Source organism: Galeopterus variegatus, unplaced genomic scaffold (genome assembly GCF_000696425.1).
Source record: "Galeopterus variegatus unplaced genomic scaffold, G_variegatus-3.0.2 Scaffold44, whole genome shotgun sequence".
NCBI lineage: Eukaryota > Metazoa > Chordata > Mammalia > Dermoptera > Cynocephalidae > Galeopterus > Galeopterus variegatus.
The window spans coordinates 1,238,013-1,262,212 of NW_007726155.1; the positions used below are offsets into that span (position 1 = coordinate 1,238,013).

The following is a 24,200-nucleotide window of genomic DNA, read 5'->3' on the forward strand; positions in this document are numbered from 1 at the left end:
AGAATTTTTCTTTTTTTTCTTGTGATTTGTAATTTGACAAATTGCTTGTTCAAGAATGTATTATTTAATTTTGACATATTTGTAAATATTCCAGTTTTCCTTTTACTATTGATTTCTAGTTTCATTCCATATGGTTGGAAAAGATATTTGATTCAGACTTGTTTTGTGACCCAGAATGTGATTTATTCTGGATAATGTTCCATGAGAAAAATGTGTATTTTGAAGTTGCTGGGTGGAATGTTCTGCACATGTCTGTTAGGTCCAATTGGTGTATAACGTTGTTCATGTCTTCTGTTTCTTATTGATCTTCTCTTTGATTGATACATTTATGATTTAAAGTGGGGTATTGAAGTATTCTATTATTGTGTTATTATTTCTCCTTTCAATTCTTTCAATATTTGCTTCATATATTTGGGTGCTCTGATGGTAAGTGCATATGTATTTGAAATTGTTATATTTTCTTGGTTAATTGACCTTTGTAATCTCTATATAATGTCCTTCTTTGTCTCTTGTGGCAGTTTTTGACTTAAAGTCTGTTTTGTCTGATATAAGTATGGCGACCACTGCTCTTTTTTGGTTACCACTTGCACAGAATATCTATTTTCTTTCTTTTACTTTCAGCCTATTTATGTCCTTATATCTAAAGTGAGTCTGTTATAGATAGCATATAGTTGAATCTTGTTTTTTATTGTTTGTTTATTTTATAATCTACTCAATTTCTCTATGTCTTTTGATTTGGGAGTTTAATCCATTTACATTTCAGTAATTACTGATAGATAAGGACTAAGTATTGCCCTTTTGTTCATTTTGGTTTTTGTATGTCTTGTAGTTATTTTGTCTCTTTTCCTCTCTTTCTCCTATCCTTTGTATTTTGTTGGGTTTTTTTATAGCAACATACTTTCCTTTCTCATTTTCTTTTGTACATCTTCTCTATACATTTTCTTTGTGATTACCATGGATATTTCATAAAACATCTTATAGTTATAACAATCTATTTTAAACTGATAGCAACTTAACTTCTATAGCATACAAAAACTGTACTCCTTTACATATCCCCCCCACACACACACACTTTATGGTATTGATGTCACAAATTATATCTTTTTATATTTTGTATCCATTGACATAATTATATAGTTATAGTTGTTTTTAAGCTTTTGTCTTATCAACTCTATACCAGAATTTAAAATGATGTATATGCCATTATTACATCATTACAGTATTATGGGAGTCCATATTTTCTATATACTTACCATTACCAGAGAGCTTTATATATTGAAATGCTTTCACATTGCTATCTAGCATCCCTTTATTTCAACTTGAAAGATTCTCTTTAGCAATTTTTGTAATGCAGGTCTGTTGGTGATGAACTCCCTTGGCTTTGATTCAGCTGGGAAGGTCTTTATTTCTCCTTTATTTTTGAAGGACAGTTTTGCCAGATATAGTATTCTTGGTTAGCAGGGCTTTTTTATTTTTCTTTTATCATTTTGAATATATCATCCTCCTCCCTTCTGTCTTGCAAAGCTTCTGCTGCAATATCTGCTGATAATCTTATGAGAGCTACTTTTTTCATATGAGTCACTCTTCATTTGCTGTTTTCAAGTTCCTCTTTGTCTTTGACTTTTGACAGTTTGATCGTAATGTATGTTGGTGTGGGTGTTTTAGGGATCATTCTTGTTGGAATTCACAGAGCTTCTTGATTTGGATGTCTATTTCCTTTGAGAAGTTTTAGGAAGATTTTCAGCCATCATTTCTTCAGATAAGCTCTCTCCCCCTTTCTCTCTTCTTTCTCTGAAAATCCCATCTTAACTGTATCAGTCCCCTTGATGGTATCTCATAAGCCCCGTAGGCTATCTTTACTTTAATTCACTTTTTTTTCTTTTCAGTCCTCTGACTCCATCATTTCAATGACCTGTCTTTGAGTTCACTAGTTCTTTCTTCTGTTGAAACCCTCTAGTGAAATTTTCAATTCAGAAACTATATTCTTTAGCTCCACAATATATGTGTGTTTCTTTTTTTCTAGTCTCTTTGTTGAAATTATCATTTTGTTTACACATTATTTTCCAGATTTTGTTTATTTGTCTATCTGTGCTCTCTTGTAGCTTGTTGAGCATCTTTAAAACAATTATTTTGAATTCTTTGTCAGGTAATTCATATATGTCCATTACTTGGAGTCAGGCTCTGGAGATTTATTTCATTCCTTTGATTAGGCCATGTTTCCCTGTTTCTTTGTTTACCTTATTATTTTTTGCTGTAATTTGTGCATTTGAGAAAACAGCCACCTCTCACAGCCTTAAAAGACTGCCTTCTTATACAGTAAGACCACATCATTTAGCCCAACTAGAGATTTTGGGGGCCTCTCAAACCTTTTCTGTAGATGCATCTTCTCTGGGTTTGTGTGTGTAATTCCCAATTTGAGAGATTTTCCCAGTTCTTTTTGGGGGAGGTTATAATCTCTTCCTCCCTCTTGTGTCTGTCTGCAATACTACAGCCTGCCTCTGAGCCCCCTTTCATTCTCCACAGCCTGCAGGCATTCAAAATATGTCAGTTCCCTCTGTATTACTAGTCAGGAGAAACAAAAACCAGTCCCTCAGGGAAGGCTTTCCCCAAATCCAGAACACTGTATGCACTTTCCATTCCTNAGATGCATCTTCTCTGGGTTTGTGTGTGTAATTCCCAATTTGAGAGATTTTTCCAGTTCTTTTTTGGGGAGGTTATAATCTCTTCCTCCCTCTTGTGTCTGTCTGCAATACTGCAGCCTGCCTCTGAGCCCCCTTTCATTCTCCACAGCCTGCAGGCATTCAAAATATGTCAGTTCCCTCTGTATTACTAGTCAGGAGAAACAAAAACCAGTTCCTCAGGGAAGGCTTTCCCCAAATCCAGAACACTGTATGCACTTTCCATTCCTTCCTGAGGGATGAGCTGTGAGCTGGGTGCTTTCTTATTGTGCCAAGCTGTGCTGGCCTCTGTCAGTGGCATTGCCAGATCTCTGGTGCTACAGCCAGCTCTGGGCTCTTTTTCTCTCTGTGGCCTCATGTGTACAAAACATGCCAGTTCCCCAGGAGTGTTCCAGGTCACTCAAGGCAGGAACCATTCCCTCAGGAAGCCTCCCTGAAAAGCTGGAATGTTGGCATGTGTTCCATTCTTCTCTTTCCCTCCTAAGAGAGAAGCTGTGAGTTGGGCACTTTCTCCTGATTACACAGAGCTATGCCAGCTTGAGGGAAGGGCTGTCACAGTTGACGTGAAATTGCTTTTCTTACCTATTTCAGTGTGGCTGTTGTTGGCTTTGAGCTTGCCTGGGTGCTGAGACTTCTTAATTGGTTTCTAGACTTCTAAAATTGTTCTCTTCTAGCTGTTGAGCTTCTCTAAGACAATCATTTTGAATGCTTTGTCAGGTAATTGTTAAGTTGTTGTCTCTGTGGGGGAAGAGGGAATGAAGTCTGGGGTTACTATTCTGCCATCTTGCTGACTTCCCTCCTCCATGACAAGAAGTTTAAAAACCAGGATAGCAGTTTCAGAATCTAATGTCTTCCCTTTAACTCTGAATTTTTCATGCACTTTACCTGAGAAGTTATAGTAAATGTATTTATTGAAAACTAAAAAAAAAAAATAGGAATAAATAAATAAATTTGGGAAAAAGTAAAATTGAAAGAATGTTCTAAGAAGTTTATTTGTAACAGCCAAAACCAACAATGTTGATATTCAGCTAAAGGCAAAAGGGGTTAATTTAGTTAATTATGGCTCATCAATCCATTGGAGTAATAGGCAGCTATTTTAAAAATTCTTGAAGTTTGCTAAGAGGTTAGATCTTAAGTATTCTCAACACACACACACACAAAAAAGAAAAGATAAAGGAAAAAGAAAATGGTAACTATGAGAAGTGATGGGTATGTTAATTGGCTTTATTGTGATTATTTCTCAGTGTATACGTGTATCATATCCTGAAGTTGTATACGTTAAATTTATACAATTGTTTACATGTTAATTGTACCTCAATAAAGCTGAAAAAAATATGGGAAGACATGGCTAATAAAACAAATTAGTTTATATCTGTCCTTCCAAAACCCACTAAAATGAATAACAAGCATTAGGCCACCCTCACAAGGAGGAGGAGAAGCAGCAGTACCGTTGCCAGTAGACCCTGCTGGAGCTAGAGCATGGTTTGATGGTGGTAAGCACAGCAAAGCTGAAGTGGCGGGAGCCTGACTGCTGGGTAAGAGGGGCCCAGCAGGGGGTTACTATTCTGCCATCTTGCTGACTTCCCTCCTCCATGACAAGAAGTTTAAAAACCAGGATAGCAGTTTCAGAATCTAATGTCTTCCCTTTAACTCTGAATTTTTCATGCACTTTACCTGAGAAGTTATAGTAAATGCATTTATTGAAAACTAAAAAAAAAAAATAGGAATAAATAAATAAATTTGGGAAAAAGTAAAATTGAAAGAATGTTCTAAGAAGTTTATTTGTAACAGCCAAAACCAACAATGTTGATATTCAGCTAAAGGCAAAAGGGGTTAATTTAGTTAATTATGGCTCATCAATCCATTGGAGTAATAGGCAGCTATTTAAAAAATTCTTGAAGTTTGCTAAGAGGTTAGATCTTAAGTATTCTCAACACACACACACACAAAAAAGAAAAGATAAAGGAAAAAGAAAATGGTAACTATGAGAAGTGATGGGTATGTTAATTAGCTTTATTGTGATTATTTCTCAGTGTATACGTGTATCATATCCTGAAGTTGTATACGTTAAATTTATACAATTGTTTACATGTTAATTATACCTCAATAAAGCTGAAAAAAATATGGGAAGACATGGCTAATAAAACAAATTAGTTTATATCTGTCCTTCCAAAACCCACTAAAATGAATAACAAGCATTAGGCCACCCTCACAAGGAGGAGGAGAAGCAGCAGTACCGTTGCCAGTAGACCCTGCTGGAGCTAGAGCATGGTTTGATGGTGGTAAGCACAGCAAAGCTGAAGTGGCGGGAGCCTGACTGCTGGGTAAGAGGGGCCCAGCAGGAGATACCAGAACTCCAGGAGGCTCGGGAGTTTGGGACATGCATTCATCTGCACACCAGCATGCAGAATGAGCCGATGACAAAGGACTGGCTGAACGTGTGTGTGTGAAGTGGTGAGACCGCTAGATCCCCTCCCAGCTTGCACCACCAGACGTGGGTACTTGTAACCCCCGAAGTGACAGAACCCAGAGACTGTGACTCGAGGATGTTAGGCACAACTGAGTCTGTACTGAAAATCCACATGCTGCACGAGATCCTCAGGCCTTCTCACTGGACTCTGCACTGAATGACCAGCTCCCACCCTCAGGCAGGTGACTGGAGTGTTCACCTGGGTGGAAGACGGCCAACCTGGGAGAGAATCCCGCAGGCACGGATATTTGAGGATGGCACCATGAGCTAACCAGATTTCTGCCCAGACACCTACATGGAATCCCATTAATGTGCGAATAGACCATATGCACAGAAACACACATAAACAGTCAGCCAAGGATCACCAGAAATTTGAACAAAGCTCAAAAACAGAAGCTGAGAGATAGATAGATAGAGAGAGAGAGAGAGAGAGAGAGAGAGAGGGAGAGGGAGGGAGGGAGCTTGGATGAAAATACAATGCATAAAACTGAAAAAAAATGAAAATGAAAACTTTTTTAAAAATATGCAAATAATAGCTTCAGAGAGAAAAGAGAAGTTATTGTATCCAGGAAACGAGACCATGATGCTGTTTTAAAAATACATAACAAGAAAGAGCCCTTGGAAATTAAAGGTACAGTAACAAACTTAACAATTCATGAGTTGGTATGGACACAAAAATCAACAACATTGTATATTGGTAAATTAAAATTTTTAAAAAATAAAATAAAAAATAAAAAAATAAAAATCCATGAGTTGGTAAAGGACTCGAAAATCAACCATATTCTATATTGATAAATAAAAATTAAAATCAAATCAAGTTAAAAAAAATAAAAAAATAAAAATTCTTGAGACAGACAATGAAGTATTGGAAATTTCCAAGAAAGAGGAGAAAAAACTCAGAGAAAAAAAGTTAGGCGAGAATATTCAAGAAAAAATAGATAATTGATTTAGAATCCTCAATGTTTAACTAATTGTAATCCCAGATAGAGAAAAAAAGAAAAAAAACAGAGGGAAGAAAAAGCTGAAAGCAGTAACACTAGAAAAGTCTTCAAAAGGAATACAAAGATTGCAGGCATTAGCGGATGCCCCAGACAGTGGATGAAAATGCCCCACCCAGGGCAGGCCATCGAGAGATTTCGGGGCACCAGGGAGCAGGAGAGGCTCCTCCAAGCCTGCGGGGGAAATGGGTCACAGGTAGAGGATGGAGTGTCAGCGTGGTGCTGGGCGTCCCACTGCATGGATGACACGGGTGACAGTGGAGCGACAGCTCGACATGTTCAGAAAGGGCCGTTTCCTTTCCTGGTTCTACAGGCATCTATACGGACTGCTCAGAGTCTCAGAATAAAAACGTTTGTAGATTTCCAAGGTCTCGGAAATCTTCCTCATGTGCATCTTGTCTCCGAAAGCTGCTGGAGACTGAGCACCACTAAAAGGAAGCAGTGAATTAAAAGTTTTTTAAAAGGCAGTGGATCCAAGAAACAAGGGATCAGGACTGAGTAGAGGAAAAGGGAATTTCCAGGAAATCCAGTTAGGAAAAAAAGTTAGAAAACAAATCAGTTACTGAGTTCAGGAAAACAAAAAGGCAATCCAGAAACAAAGTGTAATCATCATCCACATTACACATCTCAGCAGGAGAAAATTCCTGCTGAAGAAAATTTCTTATCATCATTATGATACCTATTATATCTCTGTATAGATGACTCAATAGTGAATATTAATTACACTAAATCTTGTGCTGTTTGGGGGATGATGGAGAGGAATAGTGTGAGTGAGGGACGTCATTGCGGTTCTAGATCTGGGTGGTCAGCTTGTGGATGGTTAGTTTGTCCTGGCTGCTCTGGAAGGTGACCGTGCAGAGGCAGGGAACAGATCCAAGTCAGGACCAGGGTGAGGTCCAAGCTGCTCCCGTCTCTTCTTCCTCTGTGTGGGCACAAACCGTGGCGACCCCTCCTGTTCCAGAAGGAAGAGTTCTCTTTTGCATTTAATCCCTTATGCTGTGGAGAAGTTTGCCAAGTCTCCAGACTCATCTGTAGTCCCATATTTTCACAGGTGTTCCCTGCTCTCTTAGGGGACATGGGGGCATCTGTGAGCATCATTGTGCATCGCAGGGCCAGAGCTAGGAGATATACCAGACCCTCACATCCCTGGCTCCGAGGACCCAGAAGGGAACTGGCAACCTGACCACTCTCTTCCTGGCACTGTGTCCCATGGAGCCAGCTGCTGTACCCCATGTGTCCCAAATGCACCCCACCCCCACCAGAACCACCCTAACACGGCCTTTCTTTCTCTGCACTTCACAGCTGTCTCTGGGGTCACAGATCGACTTACAGAAGAAGAAGCGGCGGGCGCCAGCTCCCCCTCCCCCTCAGCCACCACCGCCAAGTCCCCTGGTCCCCAACCGCACGGAGGACAAGGAGGAGAACAGGAGGAGCACAGTGGGTGAGTGATCATTTGGGCCACAGGCACCAGAACTCTTGTCACTGTGTGGCATGTTAGCACTGCTACTAACTCTTGCAGTGGCCTCATCCATCATGGCATTAACCCAGGAACTGTGCATGCTGAAGAGAGGCAGTCTGGAACTAAGCCTTGCGAGTTCCCTTTACATCTCACCAGCAGTCTCACATGGGCGTCGTGTGGGCATCTGGAGGGTGGGGCTGGTGGAAAGCGTGCAGAACGGAGAGCAAGTGAGTGTGAGTGCGTGATGTGTGCCTCTCAGATGGGCAAAAGCAAAGTTCTTCAGGTGACATCATGGAGGCTGTTGGGAAAGCCATCTGTCACTGGAAGACAGCTTAGTCCCCATGTGATTTATAGATGAGTGGACATCATCAGTTCAGTAACGTTCCGACCATCCCGTTTAAAATTGATCTCCACTCACATATCTTTTATATGTTTAGCAAAGACCCTGATATTCTTTGGGAAAAAGAGACCCCAAAGGAAGGAGGAGAGAGTCATAAAGTCTGTGAGCAGAAAGAGCCGTGCAGGTCATTATGAGCTCCCTCCCCATGCCTCGTGTCACAGGGGAGGTGGACAGAGGCTAGGTGACAGAGACCTCCAGGTCCATGAGCCAGGGATGGTTACTGGTATTTTACAGTAATTCAGTGTTTGTTATTTCATTTACATAGGAATAGAAATGGCTCTTGCAGAGAGGGGGTTGGAACATGGCAGCCTAGGATTCCTAGGCCTGGGACCCTGTGATTGGAAGTGCATCAGAACTCGTACTGAAGCCATCAGACATCCCCTCACACTGACCTTCAACCCACTCAGACACTCCTGAATTTTGCTTTTGACCTAATATCTTCAGCCCCAGAAGGGAGACCTGGAGTTCTCTGTCACCAAGCCTCTGTCCACCTCCCCTGTAACACACGGTGTGTGTGTGGGGTGGGGGGGAACATAATGATCATTTCCCAGGACAAGTGGCTGCATTGTCAGTGGCTAGGACTTTAGTAAGAGCTGCTTGGCTGTTGGTCAGCATTTCCCCCTGTCAATACCTCACTAGAAATGTCTTAGCATTTCACAGCCTGGGAATCAATTACCCTAAGGAGCAATAACCTATATTTCATATCAGTAATACTCTTTCCCAGAGGGAAATTCTGTCGATTTAAAGTGAACATTATGAGTGGATGTTAAAATAAACCTAGTTTTCTCCTATTTCATCATGAGACCGCTGTTCTGCTTTCCAAGTTCTCTCCCCACTCTACATAACGGGACAGAAATCCCTGCTGAAATTCTAAGAAGCATCCACTCTCAGCAGTTGTATGGATATGGTTGAGTCATACCAACCTGCAGGCCAGACAGCCCATGTCAGCCCAGGAGACACCCCTGATTCAGCCCTGCAGGACTGAGTGCTTATGTCCTATTTGCTTGGGGAACCTGGCCTGGGCGTGTGGGGGACAGCTGGTGCCCATAGATGTCAGAGAAGATGGGAGGTGGGTGTTTAGAGATAGAAAATTCTAGAAGCGACTCTTGCACTAAGAAACATTACAAGGAGGAGGCGTGAATAGCAGTGATTTGCCAAAGTCTTTCTGTCTAGTCCATGAACTGTGGTTCGCGAGGACTGGGCATGCAGAAGCTCCCTTCCCGCTGAAAATAATCTTGAATATTTTTTGAGGGCAGGGGATTATGGAAAAGGTCTTAGTGGTAATTTCAAGTCAGAATTCCATCCCCATCAGAAATCCCTGTGAATTAAAAGTACACAAACAGCACCACAGCAGAAATTTTAACTAAAGTTTAGGCTTAGGTTGAAAAAAAAAAAAATAGTCCCTATCCACAAAAATTGTTCAGGTAACTTTTGCTATTCACACATCTAGATGTAAAAAGAAAAGTTTATTTTAGAACTTACACAAAAATAGTCTTGTAGCTAGCTGGATCTGGGTCTGCCCCAAATTCGTTGGTGAGCAGCAGAAAGCCATGGAGTACAGAGTCTGCCGTCCCTGTGCACCTGCCCTTGGGGGGCTTCTCTTGTAGCACGCTCACCTGGGCCCAATCTATTCACACATCTAGATGTAAAAAGAAAAGTTTATTTTAGAACTTACACAAAAATAGTCTTTAGCTAGCTGGATCTGGGTCTGCCCCAAATTCGTTGGTGAGCAGCAGAAAGCCATGGAGTGCAGAGTCTGCCGTCCCTGTGCACCTGCCCTTGGGGGGCTTCTCTTGTAGCACGCTCACCTGGGCCCAATCCCAGCTCCACCCACACTGAGTCCAGCTTATGTGCACTTCAAGGGAGCAAATGATGTTTGAATATAGGAAAATTAATATTTTTCCTTATCTGGAGAACTACAGCTAAGAAAGGAATAAATGTATATATCTTTGGATGAGAAATGGTGTTTCTTAATATTTTTATTAATAATCTGGTGAAAGGCAATAAAGCATCGAATCTATTAGTTATTAGAATATTGTAAACTGTAAAGCTTGAAAGTGTTTTTAAAAGAAATAATACTAAATATGACCTATGACACTAGTAATTCATGCCATTTATTAGATTAAGTCATTGACTTTCAAAAATTTTATTAACATGAGAAATCCATTTCCATAGAATTGGAAATGTGTTCCCTACTTGTAAACATATAAAGAGGCTGCTCTGGTTGCCTGAGGGGGTGGGGGGCTGGGCACACTTACCCTAATTCTTCCTACAACTAAGGACCCTCCTTCAAACAAACTTTGAAATCTATTACCCTAATCAATGAAAGAGGTTGAAAGTATAAATGAGCTGAAAAAGATAAGCTGAACTAACAGTTAATCTCTCCATAATAGGTCAATAGATATGGAAAAGCAACGCAATAAGCTGAAAATCAAATCCATGAACCTGAAAAAGTCTAACGTGAATAAAGGAGTTCCTCCTAACTTGGCAGAGCTGTTTAAGGGCTTTAAGAATAGTTCTCAAGCCCAGCATTTATGTAATTGTGCGTGCCAGAAACAGATTGCAATCAGGAAACTGTTTCCAAACTGGCCCAATGGTAGAACACCACATATGTAAAATGTTAAAATGTGAGTGTGGCAGGATCTGGTGCTGGGCATGGCTGGATCTGGTGCTGGGCGTGGCTGGACCTGGTGCTGGGCGTGGCTGGACCTGGTGCTGGGCGTGGCTGGATCTGGTGCTGGGCGTGGCTGGATCTGGTGCTGGGCGTGGCTGGATTTGGTGCTGGGCGTGGCTGGATTTGGTGCTGGCGTGGCTGGATTTGGTGCCCAGTGAGGTTGAACTGAGTGCCTGGTGACCGATGGCAATGTGGCCTCTGTTGGAAGGCAGGGAATCTTTTGGCTTAACCTTCTGAAGTAATTCCCCATTGATTCCATGTAGGTGTTGGAGGACGGCAGGTGCCACAAAAGCCTCCCAGAGGCACTGCTCGGGGCCCACCCCAGTTAGTGCTTCCCCCACCCCCGCCCTACCCTCCTCCTGACACAGATGTGATGGAGCCTCTCAGCTTTCCTGGGGAAGGTGCTGGTTCCGAAGCGTCAGACCTGAGACCCAGACGTATGTGCCTCTTGTTCCCATTCCAACCGTGTGTTGACCACTCGCCTCTCTGGTCATTACTGGTGTCAGGGCTGGGTTTCCAGATTCTCCATCCTTGCCTTTGATGTCTGTACCTTTCCTTCCCAGCTTTTCTTTCTAAATGCTCGATGCAGTGTGTCCAGTGTCACAGAGAATGCACTCTAAATGCCACACAGATACCCATAAGAATGATTTCAGTTAATCATTCATATCTGTGGTTAGACTTCAGCTGAAGCTGTATCTTGTGGGTGGAGACTGTCAGTGGGAGCTACCACTCCTCACAGCAGAACCGACCCCAGGACATCTGTAGGTGGGCTCGTTTGGGCAGGCTGAGAGTGCACACAAGTGCTGTGCTCTAGAGTGGGAGAGATTTGAGTTAAAGGTCAGCTTTTGAACCATGTGGCCAGTGGCCCACATTAGTACTGCCTCTCTACAGAAAGGGAAACCGAGGTACCAGGAGGGGAAACATCTTGATTTGAGTCTAGCAGTAGCCAAAATTCAAGTCCTATTTTGCTTCTATTTCTCAGGACACCCTGCCTGAGACAGGGCATTTCTCATTGTTTCCTGGGATTCCTTTTGGACGTTAATAAGCACTAACTATAGCATCGTACCTGCAGACAGTAACAGTTTTGTACATTTCACCATCTGTAATCAGGTGGGATCATCTGCATATCAGGCCTGTGCTCCCCCCTCAGCATGCCCAGCCTTGCACCGATGCTTCCTTAAAAAGCAAGCACCACCCCCAGCCAGGTGACCATGACAGCGTGTTGCCACTCTACAGGCAGCCCCATGACCGTCGGTGCCCACGTGTGTGTGCACAAGCCTCTAGTTAGGAAGTTCACACTTAGCCGCCATCAGACCTTTTTATCATTTTCTGTCTTCTTTGTAAATGACAACCAGCTGCCTGCCAGCTTCTGGGTAAAGATAATTGTCATATTACTTGTCGACTTTCTCTAGGCAAAATCATCCTCTCTAGGCAAAATATCTTTCTTCACAAATATGTCTTTTCCATCCTTAAAATACATTTGATCATCTCGACGTGCTTCTGAAAGCAAATGAATTTGTATAGGGCATTCAAAAATTAAGGGTTAGACATATCTGTTGGAAGGATGACAGCTGGGACATAGATGACCCCAGAGCCAATCCATCTCTGAAGAGTGTGTTTCAAGTCCAGCACACCAAGATGTGAGCCTTCAGTGACCACTGCTGGGACTGCTATCCTCACCCACAGAATCTCCTCCCTGGGGAGAAAGTGAGGCAGAATGAAGCTGACTGAAGACAGTGAATCTGTGTGCGACCTGTCACAGTCGAGGAGCGGACACAGGGCCAGCCACTTCATGGCGGCTACGCAGGATGGCAGGCCTAAGGCTCGTGTGTTTTCCTGCACCCGGCTCCTGCAGACCCACAGGCCCTGGCCTCCTCCTGATCTCCCTATGCCTTGGGGTGCTTGCTTTGGAGGACGGCTTCACGGGGGGGCTGCAGATGAGCCAGGAGGGTGCACACAAGGGCCTGCCTCGAGCTTGAGAAGCATCACTGCCCCCTGCGTCTCCACAGTGCTGTGACACACTCCCCACCTGCCCCTAGACATTCTAAGAGGTCCAAGAGAGCACAACGAAACAGCACGCAAAAGACCAGACTCACCCTCATCTTACCCCGTGGCCCCGTGGCACCTCCCATATCACTGCCAACTCTCTCCCTGACCTCCTTTCCCAGCTATGTGCCACCTGGGACTTCATTCCCCTCTTCCTTCCCACCCCGACAGTGATGCCAGTAATGGGGTGAGAAAGAACAGGAGGCTAGAGAGGAGGCATCCCTGCGAGGTCTGAGATGGGAGAGTGGGTTCATCCCACCGTCCCTCCAGAATCCAGCCAGCAGCTCACGGGCCACAGGCTCTGCAGATGTCTCCTCGTCCTCCTGACCCCACCCCAGGCTGCTGGAAACCAGAAGTTCATGCATCAGGACAGAACTTCCATGCCACTTCATTAGCAGAGCTGGCTGCCCATTGTCCACAGCACTGAAAACAAGGGTTGCCTGTCCAGCCAGACAGAAGACAACTCACCTTCTTTGATTCAGGACTTTAAAAAAGTTAAGAAAAATGAGTCCTTTATCTTCATTTGTTTCCTGTTTTTACAACATGTTGAAATCTGAATTCTGCTTTCACCCGTCTCAAGGGAGGCACGGGCTGTTGGCACGTAAAACACTGGGTGTGAATTTGTGTCTCTGTGGCGTACGCTTCTTACCTACACTTCCAATCAAACTTCTGGCTATTTTTGGCTGTGTGGAAGCTCATAAAAACGTAGAGATGTTTTTCTGCCAGTTACAGGCTCTTGCATATCTTCTCCTGAGTTCAATTTTAAAACTGTGTTCCTTGTCAGAGAAAGGCTGTGTCTGTGGTGGGAGCTTGGCCTGAGTACCTGGGGGGGCTGGACAGGCCCCAGGCACCTCACAGAAGATCTCGCGTGGCCCACACCACAGCTCTGTGAGTAGGCACTGCCGTCATGGGAAACCAAGCCGGGAGAACTTAGCAACATAAGCAGCACAGGGGATTCTTCTTTATGGGGTCCTGGGCTCTCTGTGCCCCCCGTCCCCCTGCAACCTTTCTCCCATCATACCCCAAACTCCCACCTTTGGCTTTTGCACATCCATTGTGATTTGTACAACACGTGGTATATTCCACTTAGGTGGTTTAAAAGCAGAAGATACACTTTCTTGAAATCCAGTAAGCACAGCTCACCTTCATCAGATGAAAAGGTTCAAAAAGCTGGAAATGGATTTGTGCACAAATGTAAGCAGGTGGTGAGACACGAGATGGGTCCTCTAAGCTCCACCTTTTGTTCTGACCTCTCCCACTCTGGGCCTCTCTGTTCCCACCATTCCCTTATTCCCTCCCTGACGTCTGTAGGATCTTGACCCGTTCCCAGGCCTGGTGGCTTTACTGGTGTCCCCTCAACTGCTGCCTCACTGCCTTCCACAGCCAGCCTTCTGCCTGAGAACTGAGCCCAAGGACAAAAGCTGCATTCCCATTTAATGCTTAAAGTGTTATTGGTATTTAATACATGGCAATAAAACCACGTTTACCTGGAGCACAAGCAAAATAGAGAAGACTGTGTGTCCGTGTGTTCAGTGCCACATGCACTCGGGTGTTTGTGCTTTACTTACCATGCTCCATACGTGCACCTGTTATGTGCTTCCTTCAGTAGTTTAAGCTGCTTGGGCTCGATGTAGTGACTCTTGTCTAATGAATAGGTTATACAGAAGCAGCGGGATATCACTTGTCACTTTCAAGATTAGGGTACAAAAGGACTGCTGCTTTCATCTTGGGCATCGTCCTCACTTGTCCACTCTGAGGAAAACCAGCCGCCACATTGTGAGCTGCTCTATGGAGACCCACGTGGCAGGGAACTGAGGGAGCCTGCAGCCCACAGCCAGTGAGGAGTTGAGGCCCTCGTCGCTGACCATGAGAACAGAATGCTGTCAGCAACCTCCTGAGTGAGGCTGGAAACAGACTCTCCCCCAGTAGAGCCTACAGATGGGACCACAGCCCTGATCGACACCTCGATTGCATCCTTGTGAGACACCTTGAGTCAGAAGCACCAAGCTAAGCTGTTCCCAAATTCCAGACCTACAGAAACTGTGAAATAACTAGTGCTTGTTGTTTTAAGCCTCTACATTTTGGGACAATTTGTTCTGCAGCAACAAATAATGAATACAAGTTGGAAGTAAGAGAAACCCACCTCAAACCCAGTTCAACAGTTAGGGAATGCCTTGTCCCATGGAATAGGAACCCCGGAGTGGGGCAGACTTCAGTGTCAGTTGAATCTGAAGCCTCAAGTAGTCATAGATCTAGGTTCCTTCCGTCTCTCCTATATATCATCTTTGGGGTTGGTTTTCTCAGGCTGGTAACAAGTGGTCTGTGGCAGTTCCATCCATCACAACCAGACACCAGAATTTTAGAGGAGAAAGAGAGACTATCTTGTCTAATAATTTTGTAGGAGAAAGGAAGCCTTTCCTAAGAACCCCCACTGAAGAGTTTCTCTCATGTCTCATTGACCACAGTTGGGTAATACACTGACCCAGTGCTGTAAGAATGAAGTCACTCTAGATAAGCCAGGCCCACCCCCTGGGGATAGAGCCAGCTTTTTCTGAGGTATACAGATGTTGCTGATTAACACCAGAGCTCTGTTCATCGGGGAAGGTGGGCAATGCCTGCTGCGTAGACAGTCAACAGCATCAAGTGCGCTTGGGTTGCAGCTTCAATGGGTAGTAGTCTCGAGAATGTAAGTAAGTGTACCATGAGCAGGTGCAGAGGGAGGATGGCACATCAGTGGTGAAGACCAAATGCGTGACTCAGCTCAAAGACAGAGCTGTCACAAATCACCAAAGAACTGTCCTCCTTGAGGGACAATTTTAGTGGAGGACTGGCTACCTCAGGCTTGGCCTCCACCTAACGTTTCTCATTTTCTGCTTTTACAGAACAGAGGGACTTGTGGAAATGTTCCTAGCATTAGAAAATGCCCATTTAGTATCCGGAGACTAAGGGATCAGGCTTCTTGATAATCGTAGTAAGGAAATAACATAATAGTGTTGGTGAAGCTGTGTGTTCAATTTACAACTCTTGAGAATAGTGGATCTCATTTAAAATTACTTCCTGCTCTAGGAAGCATCATTGTATCTCTTCCTGAGTAAATTTACAGTGGACAAAAGGCAGCCTTTTTAAAGCCAGCTCAGGGCACGTGTGAGGTGGTGTGTGGTCGTTACCCCCGGTAGAGTTGAGATTCCTTTTGCCATATCTGTGCCCTCAGCTTCTTCCTGGCCGTCATGGTCAGGACAACTTGTAGAGCTTGAGTTGATAAATACTTATTACGCATGTGGGAGAAGAATGAGTAAGCTACGTGACCTCTCAAAGCCTGTGGTACAAACGTCATCGTCAGTGGGGCTTTGTGCTGTTAGAGTCTTCCCAGCGTAATTGTAACAACAATGGAATAATGGCTCTCTGGTCTATGTTCCTGAATTTTTTTGTTTCTTATTAATAAGCTTTCGTATTAACCTTTAGATATCTAATCACGTACATGGGTGTTTTATGGGCCTGTCTAAATCAGTGTAATTATGTGCATGTGGGGTTTTCCCCATCGGTTTCTAATCAGCCTGCTTTCTGCTGAGGTTTGATTTCTGTTGAATTTTCATTGTGACTCACAACAGTAGAACCTAACCCATTGATAACATTGAATTGTTTACAAGATTTGCATTACTGATTATAATTAGGCAACTAAAAAGTTATCAATGACTTAATCCAAGTAGAAGGCCCTGGGGATTTAAAGATCAATGCATATGGAGCTCAAATTTATAGATCCTTAATTTGCTTTAATTTTTAAAATCAAACTACCCAGTGGCTGTCATTTTCTTACACATTTCCCTACACCAGTCATGAGCAAATAAATCTTTCTTTGGCTCTATATTTGTAGGGTAATTGGCAAAGGATCGTAAAGGTATAGAGGAAAGATAGGTCAGTTTCTCTTGTTCTTAGCACCACCAGTGACAACCACGGTGTTTAGCTGATTGATTTTTAAATTTGTGACCAAGTGTCCCATTCTAAAGAACTTAAAGGAAATTCTAAAACAGGCAAATAAAATGAGAGAAATGAACTAGCCTTTTTGAATTAGAAGACAGTAATTTGAGTTTGATCGGTGCAAAATTAATAATAATAATAAGTCACATTTTAGGCAAATGACCCAGCAGAGGAACTGAGAACTTAGAAATATTTGGGGCACAGCTTGGTGGTTTACTATTTGTGACCAAGTGTCCCATTCTAAAGAACTTAAAGGAAATTCTAAAACAGGCAAATAAAATTAGAGAAATGAACTAGCCTTTTTGAATTAGAAGACAGTAATTTGAGTTTGATCGGTGCAAAATTAATAATAATAATAATTCACATTTTAGGCAAATGACTCAGCAGAGGAACTGAGAACTTAGAAATATTTGGGGCACAGCTTGGTGGTTTACTGCCAAATGGTGGTAATCAAAGCCTTACACTTGGGGACAAGATGCTCTCTAAGGGCTGCCTGAGCAGAGAGCATAAAGCTGGAGAAGACGAGACAGGAATTTGGCTGACTCCCCTTCAATTGGGACTGTCCTCTTTAGAGTCACCTAATGCATTACTCTAAAACTTGAGCCCAAACTCAACACTTTTTCGGGGTCAAAACAAAGTGTTAACTCTAGAGCTTGTGACACAAGCACAGTTATCTGAGTCTTGTCTGTCCTGGGAACCACCACCCTTGAAGCCCTGCAGGTGTGTGGAACTCAGAGTCAGCCTGGAGAAGCACTCTTGCAAGTGTTAACTCTAGAGCTTGTGACACAAGCACAGTTATCTGAGTCTTGTCTGTCCTGGGAAGCACCACCCTTGAAGCCCTGCAGGTGTGTGGAACTCAGAGTCAGCCTGGAGAAGCACTCTTGCCCCTGTCGTGTTTACCACTTTCCTTCCCGTGGCAAGAGTGCCAGGCACACAGCTGCTCCTGCTGCCCTGGGAAGAGACGCAGCATCACAAGAAGCAGGAAGAGGATCATCAACCAGGGGCCCTTTTCATAAAATGAAGGAAGTTGCTGACTGTGGGAGCAGAGTCTGTCCCCACTCCAGTACATTAGAGAAAATGGACAGCTGCTCCTGCTGCCCTGGGAAGAGACGCAGCATCACAAGAAGCAGGAAGAGGATCATCAGCCAGGGGCCCTTTTCATAAAATGAAGGAAGTTGCTGACTGTGGGAGCAGAGTCTGTCCCCACTCCAGTACATTAGAGAAAATGGAACTGAATCCTTAGCCTATTAGCATTGTACCTTAAAACCATTAAATTCATCCAATATGGACCAAAGATTAGATGCTACTTAGAAGTGAAGCAATGAGAGTCACAGTAGATCTACATATAGCATTTTTTTTTAAAAAAAACAAAAACGTTATGAGCTTATCTATTTTTGCTAAGTACTTCTTAGCCCTTTATTTACAAGGTACTATGTCCCTGACTTGAGAGAGAATTAAAGAAGTTGGTGACAACTCGGTGGGACAGGCCTGTGCTGGGCCCGCTCATGAAAGCAGATTGTTAGCATTTCAGGAATTTTGCAAGCTGATTGCTAAATGGAACCATTACTAAAAAATAAATTACACAAGCTTATAATTAAACAAATAATATTAAAAACAAAGATGACAAATCTTAAAAAACCTATCACTTCCTGATTATTTTACTGCATTTTACTGTGCCTTATGCTCTTGAGGTTATTTATGTATACTGAATCTGCATGATTCAGTGCTACAGGACAGTGAACATATGATCTAGCACAAAGGTTACACATCAGGGCTTGACTGGTTGTTTTGTTAGTTGTCTAGATATGAGAGGGATTGGGACATGTTAATAATGCAGATTAAATATGAAACTCCGGTCATATTTGTAGCCAACTCATTGTGAATAGCACAAAAAAATTGAAGAATGGTTTCTCCGTTTTCCAAAAACGGTTATGAATTCAGCAAAGTCATTCACATGATTGCAAACATGTTGGTAAAGTTCCAACACACATCTCCTTGGTTCCATTTACATCTCCCTCCTTGAGACAAACAAGATGATCAACCTGTGTTCATGTTGCAACTACGTTTGCTTGTCAATAGAAATAATAGGCTGGCTACAGATTAAAAAATTTGGCAAAACTTAACAAAAACATTCTGTGAGAATCAATTGGTTACACAAAATTTACAAAGAAAAGTATTATTCTATTATTACTTGTAAATTTTTTGCTACTCATTCTTTCTATCAATAGATTTATCTATTTATACTATTTTTCTGCAGACAGCTGGTTACTGTTTACCAGCATATCACTGCCAAGCAGAAATGAATATAAACAGGAATACTGAAATGGAGTAAAATTATTTAGTAAGTAAACTGAAGACAGATTTATCTTTGATTTTCATAAGTCAGTGCTCAAGTACTAAGCTGACACACATAATTATGACCCATGTCTGTGTCTTTTGTAGCTTGAATTTGCAGCATGAGGTCAGGTTAGGCATAAAAAACATTTTTTTTTTTTTCTGCATTAAGAGTTAGGAGAACTTCTTTCTGGATTCATGTAAATTTAAATCCTTCCCAGAAATAAGGCATGGAAATCTCAATATTTCAAGAAAATTTCAAAACTTTTATTAAATATTATTACTTGTTTTATCATTTAAAATGTAAATAGGGATTATGAACCAAGCATTCTCCTACTGACAACAGTCTTCTAAACTGTTTGTCTCAGGGATTTTTATGCAACGGTATGAATTCAGATATAGCCTTTCTTTATTTTAATCCCTGTCCCCCAAAGCCTTCAGGGACTTAAAACTACTCTCTTTATACCATGGGTTGGTCTCACTAGAGAAGATAGCAGGGCTCAGGAGGGATTTGCCCCCTAAAAACAGTGGAGGACAGCACACACTTGCAGCTGAGATGTATCTTGGTAAATCAGTCAACACTCCTGGGCTTGTGCCTGAGCCCTGCCCAGTATCACCATTATCAACGTGGCAGAGATTGATCTGAAATTTAGGGCATCATGAAACAATATTATCTCTTTTTCCCTGGAGCTCAACAAGTAACTTAGACTTTTTTTCAAAGAGTAAAAATTAGCTTTTGCCTGCCAGCTGCCTCATGCCTCTGCTCATGAGGACTTTAAGGTTTCATATCAAATCCAAATAATGTTATTTGACAACCTGGAAGATCAACAGTGAGTGAAGTGATCCTTATGATATAGTCTTACAGGAGGTAGAATTGTAAGTGTTGGATGACTAGATCCCTTAAACAGCTGACATTGAAAAAGAATTAAAGGAAATGGGAAAGCAATCATGACACGATTTGGCCGATATATTGCTCTATATGCAGTGTTCGGTCTCCAGGGCTTGAAGCTGAATGAAAATGGCAGGTATTTATTTCACTGCGAGTTTGCATTCATGTTTTGCTGTTTATTTCCTCCACAGTGTATTGCTGTGCATCATTCCCTACCCATGCCAAGCGCTTGTGATGGATGGGCCTCTTCCTGACCTCTGACCTTTCCTGGTGTCCCTGCTGTCCTGGCTCTTATTCTGCTGTTATTCTTTCACCTTTCAGGATAAAAGGGCTCCATTTGTACACCCACGGTTTACTTTCTTTAGAATTTAAACATAAATGCATAAATAACAGAGATGTGTTTGACTGAGGTTCCTGTGTCCTTGTAGGAGGTGAAACTTTTTTATATGTAGTTTTTAGGTTGATGCTATTGACCTGTCTAAAATTCATTAATACATGGATGTGTTCTTATGAAGAAACTGGCTTTATTTTAATTCACTATTAATTCATATTTTTCCGACAGGATATTTTGTTCCAGAATTTATTCTCCATTTTCCTTAAAACTAGATTGTCTTCATTTGGATAGAACTGAAATATTCTGTCTACCTGGTAAAGCTAAGTGCCTACACACCTGAACTGTGCATACAGTCTGTGGGAACTCACAACTTATGAAATACACTACCCTTTCAGAGATAAGTAGGACCCAACTTTTTTGTGTTTTTCGGGTTTTCCTGTTACTATGGACTCCATTTAGATAGTTTACAAAAAGAAAAAAAGACGGAGAGAAAGGGTGTGTCTCACTTCATCTGTTCCGTATTTGTTCATTTATTCACCAAACATTGATTGAGCACTCACTTGATGCTGGGAAATATGCCAACTTTGGGGGCTGTAAGAGTGAATTACAAGCACATGGGCTCTGACCTTGGATTTTGCTTACCTGTGGCTCCCCATGCATCTGACATGAGTAACGATGGTTGCATTTGTTAAGTACTGGTCTGGAGGTTTGTACAAGTGGTCCGAGGCTATAACGGCCGTGTCTGTGTGAAGTGCAGCCAGCTCTTCCTTGAATGTGAGATCAGTACCTCTGCAATCTTGAAAAAACTGACCCAGTTACTGAGAACTAGTCACCTTCCTTGAATGTGAGATCAGTACCTCTGCAATCTTGAAAAAACTGACCCAGTTACTGAGAACTACTAGTCACCTCAGTGGTCCCAAGACAAGACAGAGCAGGTAAACATATTCACATATTCAAACTCAGAGTTTAGAAAAAAAGACAGATAGCACTAGCTTGCTTTGATCAACTTTTATTATCATGCAAAGACACATTTGAATTGCAGAGGCTTGTCATGTTTCTCTCCAAAGGATTTTTTTAAATGTTATTACTCAAGTAAGAAAAAAGAATCAGGAAGTATTTTTGACTTGTAGGACTTGGTAATCAGAATGTTAGCTATGGCTAATGCAGGAATTATCACAGCCGATATTGGTACTGATAAAATAGAAACATAAGGTAGAGCTGTGTAACCAACATAGTGCTATGTATTGGTGAAAAACAGAAAGTTAAAGAAATTACTCACAAGGAAACACAGAACAAGTTAGAAAGTGCCTCTTTTTTTTTTTTTGCATTGAAATAAAGGACTTTTGTTTGGTAAGTAACCTCAAATCATTAAGTGGGGAAAGTCTAAACAAGAAAAGGTAATGTTTACCTAGGTGTTGGGGAAGACATCAGGATTTATGACCCAGACATTAAAGATTGTAGAAGATTATATGTAATTACAGCAATAAGCATTTGTGTAAGAAATAGCTATTATGCTGAAAAAAAGATGGCAGCAGAAAATCTCAAGGCAGGATATCAGAAGGACAGGGGAAAGTGATACTGCTTATAGAATTATTGGTTAAAGAGGCAGAAAATACGATGCAAAAAATATATCAAACTATTAAAAAACAGAGGACATAGATATGGGGGGAGGATTCAATAGAGTTAGATCAGTTTATGTGGAGAATACAGTTTGACCACACACGCCCGATTTACTTGATCATGAAGTTAGCCAAAGACATAGGTGGCTGATCTTTGACAATTCCTTAGTGATCTCTATGACATATCACCAAGATGGCCTGATACATAGTTGGGTGAAATTTAGGGCAATTTGATGAACAACTTTTGCAGATTTACAGGTGCCATACTACCAGCATTAGAATCTTCTAGGAATCAGACAAAATAATTAGGTGAAATATTTTTTCAGAAATGTTCTCATTTCTGGCTCACCTCAGAATCCATCCCACAGTGTGGGTCATTTCTTCTCCTTATAAGCCAATAGGAGAGAAACTGTCTGTTCCTTTTTCCCATAACATTACACATACTGTCCACAAAAGATGGTGGTTCATGTCTGGCCAGTTAGCTCAGTTGGTTAGAGTACAGCCTTGTAACACCAAGGTCAAGGGTTCTGATCCCCATACTGGCCAGCCACTGGGGGCGGGGGGGGGAAGATAGTAGTTCATGTTTTCTGATTAGAGACATACAAATGAAGCAGACTTAATGACTGGCCCATACACATGCAAGTTCAGAAAACAGAGAGTCCCTCGAGGAATACAGCATTCTACAACAAATGCTAAAGTAAAATAAAAATTAACCATATAATATTTTTCAACTGTAAGTGACTTAGATTCTTACATTCTCACCCCAGTGACCATGTTGGCAGAGGATGGTAGAATGTGATATAATTTCTGAACTGCAGTCCAGTTTACATGATAGTGTTTGCCATTTATCCAGTTCATGTGACAGTATTTGCTGCCTCACTCACCCGTACTTTTGACCTTTTAATATGAAGACTCTAAAATTATTTAGTTATAAATACACGCTCCTAGTTCTACAGATGAGACAATTTGGAAAAATCCTTAAACTGTTTGCTCATTGGTATTTTATTTTAACACCTACTATAATCAATCACCCATCGCATCTGTGTTGGTGATGCTTATCAACTGCGGATTCTCAGTTTTCATGTTAATTTGGATCCATCATATGATAGTTTGTTCACAATTTCTGTAGTTTGTGTAGTCTGATTCAAAACATTTCCACATGCAGACTGCTATTTCCCACGACAAAACAAACGTGTCTACCACAGGAATAGGGTTATATCTTCCAAACGTGACAAGAGCAGGTGAGGTCCTCCAAACAAGTATTCAAGGTGTCCTGAGTCACAACCAACTACACACACACACACACACACACACACACACACACTCTTCAGAGGGATGGGAGGAAGTGTTCTGTAAGTGGATTAATTCCTGCACTGGGACCATTTGTAATCGGATGTGATGATTCAAGACACCTTGAATAACAAATGGTCCCAGTGCAGGAGCTAATTCCCTTATAGAACACTTGCTTCCTTTCCTCTGAAGTGTGTGTGTGTGTGTGTGTGTGTGTGTGTGTGTTAACTGTTTCATCGTTCATATCCAAGAAATATGGAACAGAAGAAAAACTCAAAATAGTTTTGCTCCTTATTAGTCACCATGGTAAAACAACAACAAGCAAACTTCAAACACTTTAGTGGAGATGAAGGTCCAGGTAGTAACTGAAATAAGGCTCAGGAGTCATCTGTGCATTTCGGGTTCCTGTAATTTATCTGTCACCAGTAGCAATGTGTAATTGGTAATCCTCATACTGAATCACTCTCTCCATTGGAAGTTTTGTGATTTAAATTTATCATTACTTCTTTGTTTATTCTACCCTTAAGTGCCTTATAATCCTTCTTTTTCCTTCTTAAGAAAATAATAAATGTGTATTACTCTGAACAAAGCTGTGTAAAAGTCAGAAGGCTGTAACTGCCCATATTTTCCAGTAAAGAAAAAAATAAAGAAAATGAAAAAACCCAAAAAGAGATTAGAGTTATTGAGATTATTTAGATTGGATTCATTGTTTCCAGGTTGATAAATCTGCTATAGGGCTTAAGGGAGGAAAGTAAGGGAAAAACATAACCAAAATGCATAACCTGAATCAAAATCGAATGAACAATGTGTATCATACTTTCTTCTTCGGCGTGTGAGGGACAAGAGTTAAAGAGCAAATATATCATCATATGTTTTGTGCGAATGAGAAGTGGTATGAGGAGTACCAAGACTTCCGACATCACACAAACTGCAATCCCAAGGATGAAAACGGAGGGCAGGTTGCCACACCATGGTCGTCTTTGACTGGTAACATTGCCAATATTACAAGTTAGATTTGACTTGCAATTCTGGTT

General features: G+C 41.8%; 1 protein-coding gene across 1 annotated transcript in view; it reads left to right on the forward strand.

Moving 5' to 3' along the window:
• The window catches only part of COBL (cordon-bleu WH2 repeat protein), a 252,917-nt gene that overhangs the window by 148,154 nt on the left and 80,563 nt on the right, over nucleotides 1-24,200 (forward strand). Inside the window, exons 10-11 of the mRNA XM_008571826.1 lie at nucleotides 7,449-7,587; nucleotides 10,943-11,116. Coding sequence (XP_008570048.1) covers nucleotides 7,449-7,587; nucleotides 10,943-11,116 — 313 coding nt within the window. The remainder of the gene's footprint in view (nucleotides 1-7,448; nucleotides 7,588-10,942; nucleotides 11,117-24,200) is intronic.